Genomic DNA, 13,946 nt, shown 5'->3' with positions numbered 1-13,946 from the left:
TCATCTTCCCGCGACGCCCGGTTGCCGTAGCAACGGGCCGCCGCGAGGGAAAACACCGGCGTGGCTTCTAGGGGGAAACATGAAGGGGAAAGGGAAGGCGAAAGCGGCGAAAGGAGGGAAGTAGGTAGCTAGGGAGACGGGGACGGGCGGGCGGGCGGGATGGCGCTGGGACCCACCTCTCCGGGCAAATCTGGCGGGTGGGGGCGAGAGTCGCCCGGACCCCCTTGACCCTCCTATGGCGCGGTGTCGCTCGCTTCCCTCAGGGGGAAGAAGGGCGGCCCCGGCGGCAGCGGCAAGAAGGTTGACGTGAAGGCCCTGAAGGAGGAGTCGGAGGCCGACAGGGCTAAAGCTGCGGCGTCGCTATGGGAGGCCAGGCTGGAGGTGACCGAGCTCTCCCGCAAGGAGTACCGCGCCGCCGCCCGCCGCCTCGCGCAGAACAACGAGGAGCTGGAGCGGCAGCAGCGGCGGCTGGAGAGGGACACGGTGGACGTGATGGGCTACCTCAAGAAGCAGGACATGGAGAAGGAAGATCTGGTAGGTGTGGAACAGCAGGCGAACTTCCTCCTCCTTTTGCAGAGTTGCTACCCCTTAACGCTGAAGGCTACGATCTTTGCAGCCTGTCGAGCTAATTCAGAATAATCTGTCTAGTTCCACGGTTTTAATACACAGATATATATGCAGTGCTCTCTTTTTCTAAAAACTTGTTTAGGGGTACTCTCATTTTCCTACTCATATTGAAATACTGCCCTCAATGAGGCCAAACTTAGATGCACAAAATGTTTAGGGGTATGCATCCCCCTGCATCCTCCCAGAAAAAAAGCACTGTATACGTGTGTATATACACAAAAAAACCCACAAGCAAAATAAAAATAAAAATGAAGGAACTGATTGCTGTTGTATTCATTAGGCAATCTTAAAACTGGTGTGGGAAACTTTTAACCCTCCAGATGTTGCCTTTTTAGCCCTAGCAAGAGTGGCCAAAGGCTGGGACCCACCTCTTCAGGAACATCTGGAGTGCCAAAGGTTCCCCACACCTGTCATATGGCATGTACTTTCAGAATTGAGACGTGACATAGAATTTCAGAGCAATCGCCACTGCTACGCTTTTTAAGGGGGAAAACAACCTAGATGAGGAGGAAAGTGTTTCTCCTCAACACTGTTTAGATTTTCTTTCTTTGCAACAGATAGCGTTTGCCAAAACTATTATCCTTTCGTTTTCCATTGGTCTTCAAAATCAATAGTACAAAAGTACTAATATGGAGTGTCATTCAGTATGTATAGTTTGGCTTTCCTTTACAATTTAACAGCCTACTTATTCAGCCCACTGACTGTAAGACTTTCACAGCAAATACCCTATCTACTGTAGCACTTTTGCAAATAAAGATATGGAGAAAGTATGAAATAATCACCCTCATATAACTAACATGCTTAAATCTAATTAATGTGTGGAGGGACCAAAACTATAAAGCTGTCCTGTCAGGCTTAGCTAAGTCACACACCCTCACTTTGGGAAAGCTCTTTGTTCTTCCATTCCACCATGTCAGCCCTGAACTGGATTTTTCCAATCCATAAAATGATTGATTTTTTTCCTCATTTTCTTTTTTTAATATGTAGATTGAGAAGCTAAAGCTGCAGTTGATTGAGGTGAAGCAAAAAGCCAAAGAAGAGAACGATGAACTGGTGAATAGACATGTCTTTTGATTCTGTTGGTACAATGACACACTGAAAAGCAGACTAAGCACATTTTGGGTTGTACCTGACAATAGATAAGTTGCACAAGACTGTTTTACAGTAAATATATTTAATCTTCTAATATCTAGTGGTTCAACTCTTTAAGTCATGACTAAGTATTTAACTAGGGCTGTCATATGTTCAGGCTCTGAAAATGGCATCCGGGTGGATTTTTGCCGAAGCGTCAAAATGTCTGGGAAAACCTGGACGTATGGCAAGTAGAGCTTTCTTTTAAAAAAATAAATGCTTTAAAAATCATTTTTAAAGTCTAAAAACATAATTGGGGTGCATGTGTGTTCTTAACAATTTTGTCCCGTCCCCCCCTCCTCCCCTGTCCCCAAGAAGAAAAAAACTCAACAACGTTGTTCGGATTTTCACTTTTGGGAATATGGCAATCCTACCTTAACTGTTTTTGGGGGGCAGGATTTGCCGGAAAAAAACTAAGTCCAAAGTATGTTAATACTCAACCTCATGGCAACACACCCTTACCTGGGATTAAGTTCCATTCAACTCAATGACTTATTTCTAAATAAGCATGCCTAGAGTCAGAGATGGAGTTCTCATCAACATTTGGCTTATGCAACTGGAGGTAGAACTGACTTGGAATTGTTATACTATTATTTGGTTCTAAAAGGTCATCATTTAAAGCTTCATTTTGTTAAGTTATTTTAGTTTTTTTATTGGTAGCTCTTCCCTAGTGATGCTCTTTAATGTGAATTATTTTTAAACATGCTACACATCAAGCTGATCCTAATGCAGTATGCTCATTTTTCTCTGTTTCCTCCCATGGTAATCAGTGGGACAATCAGAACTTAAGCCAGTTTGTGTCCTCACATAGATTTCCTCCATGTTCATGGATATGAGTGTGCAATTACAAACACTGATAGTATGCTTCTCTTCCATGCCCTACCCTTTTCTCTGCCACTCTACCTCTGGGATTTTGCTGGTGTAATTTTTCATCTGATGGGGTCTTTCATCAGTGTAACAACAGGGTTCTAGCAGTGGATAACTTGTTCTGCCTCTGTAGGTTCAATTCCACCAGTGGAAAAGGAGTTCTTCCACTTCCAAAGGCCATTCGGCCAGCAGATACCTAGGGTAGGATTGCACCATTAGTTTTCTTTTTCTTTTTATCTTGCTAAAAGTTTCTAATTTGCAGGTACAATATTACACCAAACAGTTGGAGGAGATGGAGGAAAAATTCAACAAGAAGGCCAAAGAAATTGGCCTAATTCAAGTTGAGCTGAAAATGATAATGGATTTTCGCAAAAAGAAAGCTCTTTTGGAAAAACAACTTGAAGATGTAAGTTTATTAGCATCTATTCTGCTAAGCGTTAGAAGTGCATTGGGTGATCTCTAGACTGTCATGCTAAAGTGCAGCTGTGCTGGACTGCCAAAGTGTAATTTGGAAAAATGAAATGAAGTTTTGAGAGACAGGCTCAGAAGTTGCTAGAATGAGACAGAAAGTTTTTTCCTTGGATTTTTGTAAGAAAATCAAGTGTTTACATTTGCAGTTTGATGACCTTTTAGCAATTTATTAAGCTTATCATATATAATGTGATGCGCACTTCAACTGAGATATTTTCAAGATTTGTGTGTAGCAGATTTTGGATTATATACTCTGACAAAGATTAAAAGCTATGTCAAAATGTGAGAAGGTATGCAAGGCCTGTGCTATCAGCATTGCTCACAAAGTAAGTGTTACCTGCAGTGCTTTTTTCACTGTACTTTGAAGGGGAAGCGGTACTGGCATCTCTTTCGTTGTTGTTAAAAAGTGTGGTACTTCTTGTAACAACTTCACGGTGAGTACTGGCAACTATTTTTCTAGAAAAAAGCATTGGTTACCTGATATGCAAACTTGCAAAAATGTGAAAAAGTGAGCTGGTACATTTTCAGGTAACAGATAGTGAAAGCACTGTGAGTTTCAAGGCATGCAATACGGACATATAAGAAAAACGTGTGGCATATTGTGAGATACCGCTCTAGAGAGTTTTGTTTAAATTGTCATTTAGATGGTTAAAATAATAATTAAATATTTCCTTTTTTTTTATTTAATTATTATTTTAACCATCTAAATGACAATTATTATTAAAGGTGCTAAAAGGTTTAAATAATTGACAAAGAGTATCTTAAATTAAAATATTGGAAAAGTATGAATTAAGAAAAAAGGTGATAATTTGCTGACATTCTAAAGAGTAAAGAATGCAAGGTACGGGAGATGTGAGGAAGTCCGATTGGTTATGTAAAAATATTTTTGAAAGTGGAATTTTTTCTTCATTCTTTAATTATTTGTTTATTTTTTCTTTTGTAAGTGAACTTTAAATTCCTGTTTGTGTATTTGAAAATCTAATAAAAACATTTATAAAAAAAATAAAAATAAAAACACTTTGAAATGGAAAATAATAATAATAATAATAATAATTAAATATTTCTTAAAATCCTAGCTCAATGAAATTATGGAAATCACAGAAAAAGAACATCAGGAAACAATCTGCATGTTGGAGAAAAAGTTCCTTGAAGAAAAGGTATAGTGTTTGGGCAGTAGTACGGTGCATATGTTGTTTCAGCATGCACAGTCCTTGCGATAATGCACAGGATGTCTGCTTCATTCCACCAGTTCAAACAGCTTCGAGGCAGCAATATGGGGCTTGCAGTCTATGCATGGTCAACTTTTTGTTTTTTTTTATAAAAATTTTTATTAAGATTTTTTACTTATCGCATGGTCAACTTTTTGAACCACCTAGATATGTATGGAATGAAGAAATATGAAGTACTGTACTGATCCAGATTCCAGATTTGCAATATTTTGCCTGTTCTGTATATTCCCCCAACCTGAAATAATAAATAAGGAAATAGGTACAGATTTTAAGGAAAAGTTATGGATCTCTGCCATTCTGCCTCTGTCTGTTTTGAACCTCAACTTTCACAGTGCAACCTTTTGTCATTTTCTATAACACAGAAGTGGTGAACACTTCCTTCACATACGTTTGAAATGTGAATGCTGCTTTATGCCTGATTTTCATTGCAAAATATCTGTTTATGCTTCTTTCAGCAACGACTTGAAAGAGAAGCAGAGAAGAAGATTTATATGCTAGCAGAAAGGGCTCACCATGAAGCCATTATGTAAGACTTACTTGATTTCTCTGTTCTTTAACCATTGTGAAGGTACTAAAGTATGGTAATTCCTAGGATATCCACATGGGTGCTTTGTTTCTGATAAGTAAATATGATGCTGGACCCAAAGCAGCCTTAACACACCCATGAATGCTGTCTCCATCTGTTTGTTTTGTATCTACAGCTTGTGCACTGTGACGTATTGTGATTAATACAGGAAATTTGTGATTCCAACTGCTGAATAGTCTTTACATTTATTCAGGCAGTTGGATGCTGCTGGAAAAGCTGTTTTTTCAGAGAATGTTCGTCTTCATGAGGCTCTTGGATACCACATGAAGGAAACAGAAGAGTTACAAAAAGCCAAGCAAAAATTGGAGGAGAAAAATGCCTTTCTCTTGCAGGAGAAGGTTAGGTTTATGACTTCTTACCTTTTTCATTATCCTATACATAAGATCCCTTGAAATTCTATTTGTGCAGGTTCATGAGAGCTAGTATCTCTCCATATCTATGCCAAAATCACTTAACATTTGGTGGTATATTGGGAAGCTAAAGCTCCTGTTCTGTTATGAAAAGGCTTCTAACACCAATTCACATGTTACTTGCATGTAGGGCACTCGTGTTGAAACAGGGGCAGGGCTGATGACTTGTTCCCAGGCTAGTCTTTATCTAGCCTTTATCTGCATTCAAAGGAATGCAAACATGGGAGCAGCTGCTGTTACACCTATATGTGGCACCTAGATGTCAATAGTACATCTGGTTGTGTAAGTGTCCTGATCACGTGGATCCTTGTATTTGAACAGCAGCTTGTGCATATGGAATCATTTTCAGATACCATTCAACATGTGGACATTGGTTATGCAGCCTGGGGATGTAATTTCAGGGGTGTGGTCATGTTGTGGGCCTTGAGCATGCCTTACACACCAGTAATGCATGAATAGGTGTCCACTGAAGACCATGTTCTATATTTTCTCCTTCGGTATTTTGAGATTTTGGGATATATTCAGTGGGTGGGATTTACCTAAGCAGCTCAACCCACTTGCGATTGGGCTCCCTCTTCCCAACCATCCCAAATTGGCTCTGAGCTGGCAGACAGGAGAACCCCAGAACAGTGCATGGGGGAGGCAGGATCGTTCCATCTGGCAGGCTGCTGCTTGTGCAGACTGAACAATAGAAGAAGCACAGCATTGAATTCCACCCATTATTTATTATTATGGTCATATATCAGAGCCAGAATAGTTTTAACATTAGTCCAAATCCCATCACTATTGTGAAAGTTCTAGATTTAAACATAAATTAGTCATTCCAATTGAACATTGTCCGTTTCAACTACCTGTGGCTAACCTGAAACCTATAGTAGTTTTGCTCCAAAATACAAATATGCACTAGTTTTGCATATTAACTAGAAGAGAAAGCTTATGTTAAGTTTGTTTTTATCAGATTGAGCATGGGTTGAAGCTGCTCAGCAGTGGACTCTTTAATCTGCCTATCTGAGATTGGTGAATGTTGCAAGCAGGACAAATTTTAATCTAGTCTGTGATCCATTGAAGTTTTCAATTTTGTTTATAACCGTTTCAAGAATTTTAATTGTTTGAAAGCTTTGATAATCAAAAGACAGCTTTCAAACAGTATTACCTTGCAAGTAATTTTATTTATTTATTTTTAAAGGAAACCAATGAATTGTTAGTTCACGAAAAGATACGGCAAATTACTCAGCAGAAAGCCCTGATCCAGGACCTGCAAAACAAGGTGAAAAAACTGGAAGAAGCTGTTTATCATATGACCCGAGAATTTAAAACTGAAGTTGAAAGTACCCAACAGAAGGCTTTGATGCAGAACCAGGCAGGCCAGACAGAAATTGCAAAGCTGCAGCAGTTGCTGGAAATGAAGGAACGAGAGATGAGCAGAGTGAAGAAACTGGCCAGAAATATCCTGGACCAAAGGACTGAGGTGGAGAAGTTCTTCTTAGATGCTCTGGAGCAGGTGAAACAGGAGATCATAACCAGCAGAAAGTGCTACAAGCAGGTGGCTCAAGATGCATATCAGAGAAAAATGATGGCAGCATATGCAGGGAAAGATGAATACCCTAAAATCAGAACCTTTAACAACAATGAGCACAGCACAAATAGTGTACAAATGGACCTTCTGGAAGCAGAGAAATGGTACATGTGGTAGAACTGTAGAAGTTTTATTTCTGGTGGCCCTGGCTGCCAGAAACAGAAAGTGTGTAAAAATCCCTGCGAAATAGCACACCTCAATTTAGACTGTCTTAGGACAGGGCTGGGGTAGGGATCTCTTTTTAGCCTGAGACACATTTCTTTCTTGGCAACCTTCTGGGCCCACATGCCAGTAGTGAGTGGAGCCAAAGGTAAAGTGGGTGGAGTGACAAATGAAAATTTTACTTTTGTACAATAAGCTAGTTTCTTCACACACCCTCTCTATCCTGTATTCTGGCAAGCGAAATGCACTGTCAGAATTTAAGGGCACATTCCATCCTGGCCAAAATATCCAAGGAGAGGCATTGCCTGGAGAGAAACCTGGAAGCCAGATAGAGAAGCTTACTGCAGCACAAGAGTAAGGAGATAGAGCCATATAATTGTAGAGTTGAAAGGGATCTAAAGGGTCATCTAATCTAACCCTCTGTAATGCTGGAAACACAACTAAGAAATCCCTGACAGGTAGTTATCTTATCCCTGTTTAAAAGTCTCCAATGAAGGAGAGTCCATCACCTTCTCAGGTAGTCAATTCTATTGTCAAAACAGCTCTTAATGTCATGATCCTAAAACTCTCTTGTGATTAGGCACCACTGGTTCAGACCACATAAGCAGATATGTGAAGTTAGGACTTCTTTCTCCAGTGTGTATCACTTCACGTGGTACTTAAATTGCATATGCCATTTTAATGTCTCTTCACCCAGTTTAGGAAGAACCTATTAGAGTTCCTCACAATCCCTTTGTCCTGTTTGTTTTTGCCGACCTGAACTATTGGATGTCACCCCAACTCCAAATCACGATGAATAAGTTTAAAAAGCACTGCTTCCAATACAGATCCCTGAAGGACTCTGCTTCTTCCATCTCTCCATTTGAAGAACTATCCATTTATTCCTCTTCTCTGCTTCCTGTTTTCCCCCCAGCAGTTACTGATCTGTAAGAGGACCTGTCCTCTTATCCCATGACTGTTAAGCTTACCCAAATCTTTGACGAGGTACTTTATCAAAAGCTTTTGATAAAGTCCAAGCACACTGTGTCTACTGGATCACCCCTATTCACATGCTTCAAGATGCTCTCAAAGAGCTCTGAATCTTCTTGAGCAAGGCTTGTTCTTCTGTATACTATAATGTTATTTTTAATACCTTTTCCACCAGTTTTCCTGGAACAGATGTTCAGCTAACCTGCCTGTAATTTCCTGGATCCCTTCTTAAACATTGGTGTTACATTGACCACTTTCCAGTCCTCAAACACAGATACAGTACCAGTCTTAATGACAAACTACATATTTTTGTTACAAGATCAGCAGTTTGGGGTCTTTAAGAACTCTTAGTTGGATGCCATCTGGATCAGGTGATCATTTTTATTTTGTCCATAATACCTTTGTCTCTTGTCACCACCATTTGCCTTAGTCCCTCAGAGTCCTTTCCTGATAAAGTTAGTTCAGGTGCAAGTGCTTGCATTACATCTTCCGCAGCAAAAGCTTTTCTATGATTTCCCTTTCTTCCACCTGCACACTTTGACACCCTTGTAGTCTAAAGGTCCAGCTGGCTTCTACTTTTAATTTACATACTTTTTATTGTTAGATGTAAATGCATTTTTAAATTTATTTATTTGGGGACATTCCTTGCCATCTGCTTGCTTTTTATTTTTTTGGCTGAAGTTTGATTTCCTTTTTTTCTCATTTGGCCCATTTCCCCCCAGAAATATTCCTTCTTGAATCTAATAGCTTCCTTGAAGTTGCTCCTTAATTGCAGTGGCACCATCTTGGCCTAAGAATCATAGAATTGTGGAGTTGGAAGGCATCCCGAGGGGCATCTAGTCCCAATCCCCCTGCAGTGCTGAAATCTCAACACATGGTTCCCCATCTAATTTGAAACCATACCGGACTGTCCATTTTGCAAACGTGCTAGCGGTTTTATGGTTGCACCTCCAGGAGAACCTTGGTGGTGTCTTTCCTGATCTAAGCTGCTATTATTGAGGTTTTTACGAGTCCCCTAATTTTTTAGAAGCTTCTTTTTGAAGTCAAATGTGATGCGTTGGACTTTGGCAATTGTTCATTTGCACATATATTGGATTCATTAGTGGCACAATGACTGTTCCCAATCACACCAGTTCTTGGATGCCCCTTAAGATTAAGTCCAGGGTCACTTCCTCCTCCTTCAGTTCAGTGACCAACTGATCTAGGACACAGTCATTTAGGGTATATATTTGTAGATTTATGCTCGTAAGGTACTGATTTCTTGATTTTATATTTTTTTCTGTAGGACAAATATTCAGAAAGGAAAACTGGACATTTCTGATTTGACCTGGGAGCAGAAGGAGAGTGTGCTGAGGCTACTCTTTGCAAAAATGAATGGCCTTAAACAACGGTAAAGTCCAGTCTGTTACAGTGAGCAAGGGCTATAGAATCCTTAGGGCTCACCCACTTGGTAGCTGCCCATTTCTCAGTTCAGCACTTGTTCGCCAAACGGAAACCCTTGAGAAACGGTCCACAAAAAGAATCATGCTCAAAGTGACTTATAACAAAAGTCAACATCAAAGGAACAATTTCATAACAACATAATAGCAAAATATAACAAATGAAAAACACAACATTTCAGTACTAATATAATAACTAATGGCATTAACAAAGAATTTGCAATGGCAAAAAATAACAAGAGAGCTTGATAGTTTCTGCTTGGTCCTAGAAATATCCCTTTCACGTGATCGCTCATAGTTCCTTTCCTGCAGTAACTTGCAGGGCTTCCGAAGGGTAGTTGGAAACACTCCTCTGGTGGTTTTGGGGGAGGAAATGTTGAAACTGGAACTTTCACTAGCTAAACCAGATTTTTTTGGAAGGAGGGGTTTGCAGAATGTAAATACCATATTTTGCTTTTGATTGAATTAGAACCACTAGGCCTGAGAATGAGAAATTCTAGCTGCCCTGCTTTCCTAGCATACTCAGGACAAAAAAGAGATGTTAACTCCTGCAAGCAGAAGATGGAAGCTTCTGCAAGTCCTGCCTCCACTGTTGAAAAGGATGGATGCTACTGGATGTCATGCTCTGCATTAGAGCAAGAATGCAAATAGGAAAGAGTAGCTTGGAAAAATATTTCTGTGTTCCTTTTTCTTGTACAGGTCCTAACTAGCTAATGGGGGAAATGGGTATCCAGATTTTATTAAGAAGTACTAAAATTTAAAATGGCAGAATTGTCAAGTATTTTCTCTAGTTTTGAAAATTTAAGCAGTGATTCGAATCCCACTTATCTGGCAATAAGTAGCAGTGAGCTCCATTGAATTCAGTGGGACCAACTTCTGAGTAGACATGGTTAGGCTCACAGCCTTAGTTACTAGCGCATTCTGACACATAGTATTGAAATAAAGTGCAAACTAACTTACTATTCAGGAGGAGAAAATGGAACAGAAGTTCAGGTGTGTAGATTCATTGCAGAGTCAATGATTCCCCCAAAGTTTTGCAGGGTCACAGAATAGCATTGACTCTGGGAGTTCTGGGCAGAGGAGAGACAAAATGCTTGATAACAGATCAGTGTCTGCTTTCTTTTCATCCAACTCTCATCACAAGGAAAATGACAGAAATGGGAACTGAATGATTTTTGCTGTCATTTCTGTTTTATAGGAAATACGGTCAAGCTTTGGTTCCCATAACTCCAGACACAATAAATTTAGTAGAACCAAAGAACGCTGGGTAAGAGAATTTGTATTTATCTAGTGACTTAGTAGTTCTTTTTGTAGCACTGTCCCACTTTCCGGAAAGGGCATTGGTAGCTAGTACTTGCATGGGCGATTCCCATGTTACCCTGCCAGCATGGGAAGATCTATCCTGCCAGTGTCATGTAAGACAGACTAGGTCCAACCGAAAGCCACAGAAAATAAGGTAGGAGATAGAATGCTTGTATTACTACATCTTCACTTTCTATCTTTTTGGATATATGTGATGGAATTAGCATTATCTTTTCCAGCATGTTGTAGCTAGTTCATGTCTGACTCCTTCATTGAGTTTGATATCAACAGACACAAGGCAACACTCTTCCAGCAATTTACACAGTGAAAGAAAGGTAGATATGGAAGATGGCCACAAAGGAAGAAAAAAGCAGGGTTGCTGAGAGATGGAGATGTAGACTCTAATTAGAGAAAAAAAGAGACAGAGAGGTCCAATAGGATGCAGAGAGACCTGTGGAGGAGGGAGGGAGGGTAACAGATGGGGATGCAGAAGAAATGGGAGTATAGAAAGAAACGGACATGACTCTGTCTTGAGAGAATGCTATGAGGTGGAAATAGGAAAGGAGGGTAAGACTATGACAAGGGAAATAATAAGAAATGCTTTCCCCCCATTGAACCGAAAACCATTTATAATAAAAATGCAGACTGTCTTTAGAATGCGGCAGCTAGACTGGTGACTGGGAGTGGCTGCCGAGACCACATAACACCAGTCTTGAAAGACCTCCATTGGCTCCCAGTACGTTTCCGAGCACAGTTGGTTGTTGGGAGTGTTGGTGATGACCTTTAAAGTCCTATAGTGTTGGTGCTGACCTTTAAAGCCCTATACGGCCTCGGTCCAGTATACCTGAAGGAGCGTCTCCACCTCCATCGTTCTGCCCGGACACTGAGGTCCCAAGGGCCTTCTGGCAGTTCCCTTGCTGTGAGAAGCCAAGTTACAGGGAACCAGGCACGGAGCCTTCTCGGTAATGGCACCCACCTTGTGGAGTGCCCTCCCACTAGATGTCAAAAACAACTACCAGACTTTTAGAAGACATCTGAAGGCAGCCCTGTTTAGGGAAGCTTTTAATGTTTGATGGACTATTGTATTTTAATATTTTGTTGGAAGCCGCGCAGAGTGGCTGGGGAAATCCAGCCAGATGGGCGGGGTATAAATAATAAATTATTATTATTATTATTATTACTACTGTGGAGTCATGCGGCTCTATAAACATTTAGAAAGAAAGAAAAACAGCTCAGGGCTACTTTATCCCCCACTGCTATGCTCTGTTCCAGAACATGGCATTTTAAAACAAAAAAAATTCCTTCCAGTAGCACCTTAAAGACCAACTACGGTAAGTTAGTTCTTGGTATGAGCTTTCGTGTGCATGCACACTTCTTCAGATACCAAGAACTAACTTAGTTGGTCTTTAAGGTGCTACTGGAAGGAATTTTTTTTGTTTTGACTATGGCAGACCAACACGGCTACCTATCTATAAATGGCATTTTAAAGGCACTGTATACACTCTTTTTTTCTCTTACACACTGAGAAATACAGTACTTTTTCCCTTGCAGGGGAACTGGGTTTATTATCTGTTTTCAATCTGGCCTACTTATCACCTCTTTGTTGACTTGCATGGGGTTTGGGGAAGTCCAGCAACTGATTTTCCTTCTTCATGATGTTTGTGCAGCTATTAGGCTACAATTATTAGATCACGGCAAGTGCCACAACTTGGTCTTGATAGTCTCGTCCCTTCAGAGAAAGGAGTGGGGGGGGGGGAAGCAGCTAGAGGCAGGCTCCCCCTTCTGTGCCCCAAACAGCTCAACCTCCTAGCTGTTTTGAGGACATTGAGGAGGACATGGACCATGGGAGCAACCCTGGAAAATCAGAAAATCCTCAATCTCAAGTTCCTGGGGGAAAGGTAGCAGACACAATTAACCCCTAAATTTGCAAGGTTTGAGGAAATCTCCTTGTACACAATCTCCTCAACAAAATGGGAAGTCTTTGGAGTTCCAGCTAACAGCTGGCCTAAGGTACACGGCTGCAAAATAGGTTGAAAATGGAGACAAGGGCACAGTACCTCCAATGTGCATGGCTGAGGACATTACCCACAGGAAGACATCCTTAGTATCGGCCAGGACCTTTGTTGTCAACTATCTAGGATATGGGTAGGCAAACTAAGGCCTGGGGGCTGGATCGAGCCCAACCACCTTCTAATCCCGGCCCGCTGGCGGTCTGGGAATCAGCATGTTTTTACATGAGTAGAATGTGTCCTTTAATTTAAAATGCATCTCTGGGTTATTTGTGGGGCCTGCCTGGTGTTTTTACATGAGTAGAATGTGTGCTTTTATTTAAAATGCACCTCTGGGTTATTTCTGGGGCACAGGAATTCGTTCATTATTACTTTTTTCAAAATATAGTCCAGCCCCCCAGAAGGTCTGAGGGACAGTGGACTGGCCCCCTGCTGAAAAAGTTTGCTGACCCCTGATCTAGGATCACCCCCACAAAGATCTAAACACAGCAGAACCGTTTTCAGAGCAGGAGAGACAGTTCTATTAGGGGAAACATCCCTAAAAGTGTGGGTGTGTTTGGGCCTATAGCCTAAATGTGAAAAGATTTGCTGCTGAAATCTTGAGTACCATTGAGATGGAAAGTGTAATACACTGAGGGCAATTGTTAGGCTTATCTGGACGAATGTATGTGCTAATGCTGATCTTTTCTTACTGTCTTTCCATTACAGCACTGATGATACAATTCCTGTCTATGCGTTCATCACTCAGCAGGCACCACTATCAGAGTCACCTCGTAAAGGCTCATCCCTTCCAGATATTCAGGTTATACCACCACAATCCAACTAAGATGGCTGCTAATCAAGAAAAATATATAATGAAAGCCACCTTTCTTCATGGGCTCCAGGTCTATCAGGCAAATAATGCTGCAGTGATGAAATTCAAATGTTTTCTATACATTTCAATTTACTACTTCAATTATTCTTTCAAGGCAACTTGACTTTCTTTTTTAAAAATTCACTAATGCTTTCTTGCAAGATGGAATCCTATTTCTTGGTAACATTTGTTTCATTTTAAAGTCTTTGTATTGTATAACTGTATTCTGAAATAAAAAAGGAGGGCATTTCGTTCAAAGCCCTTTTTGATAAGGCGAAACTTTCTGATTTTTGCCTTAATTCAATTCAAAGCTTT

At 40.7% G+C, this 13,946-nt stretch overlaps 1 protein-coding gene across 1 annotated transcript; it reads left to right on the top strand.

Moving 5' to 3' along the window:
* Positions 1–4: 4 nt before the first annotated feature.
* BBOF1 (basal body orientation factor 1) lies at positions 5–13,910 on the top strand. Its single transcript, XM_081912342.1, has 11 exons — positions 5–120; positions 264–534; positions 1,615–1,680; positions 2,888–3,031; positions 4,173–4,253; positions 4,781–4,851; positions 5,105–5,249; positions 6,508–7,001; positions 9,314–9,418; positions 10,666–10,734; positions 13,487–13,910. Exons 1-11 carry the CDS (start codon positions 80–82, stop codon positions 13,602–13,604), a joined length of 1,605 nt encoding a protein of 534 aa, XP_081768468.1. The 5' UTR covers positions 5–79; the 3' UTR covers positions 13,605–13,910.
* Positions 13,911–13,946: the final 36 nt, after the last annotated feature.

This window comes from Podarcis melisellensis (genome assembly GCF_964234715.1).
Source record: "Podarcis melisellensis genome assembly, chromosome: 1".
Taxonomy (NCBI): Eukaryota; Metazoa; Chordata; class Lepidosauria; order Squamata; family Lacertidae; genus Podarcis; species Podarcis melisellensis.
This window is presented reverse-complemented; position numbering and strand designations above follow the sequence as displayed.

What these genes read in the sequence shown, in the direction of transcription:
- BBOF1 (XM_081912342.1), top strand. Translation starts at nt 80, where the DNA reads ATGAAGGGGAAAGGGAAGGCGAAAGCGGCGAAAGGAGGGAA. An exon ending in ATGAATGGCCTTAAACAACG is followed by an intron (nt 9,419 to 10,665) that starts GTAAAGTCCAGT and finishes TCTGTTTTATAG; the next exon opens with GAAATACGGTCAAGCTTTGG. An exon ending in GTAGAACCAAAGAACGCTGG is followed by an intron (nt 10,735 to 13,486) that starts GTAAGAGAATTT and finishes TTTCCATTACAG; the next exon opens with CACTGATGATACAATTCCTG.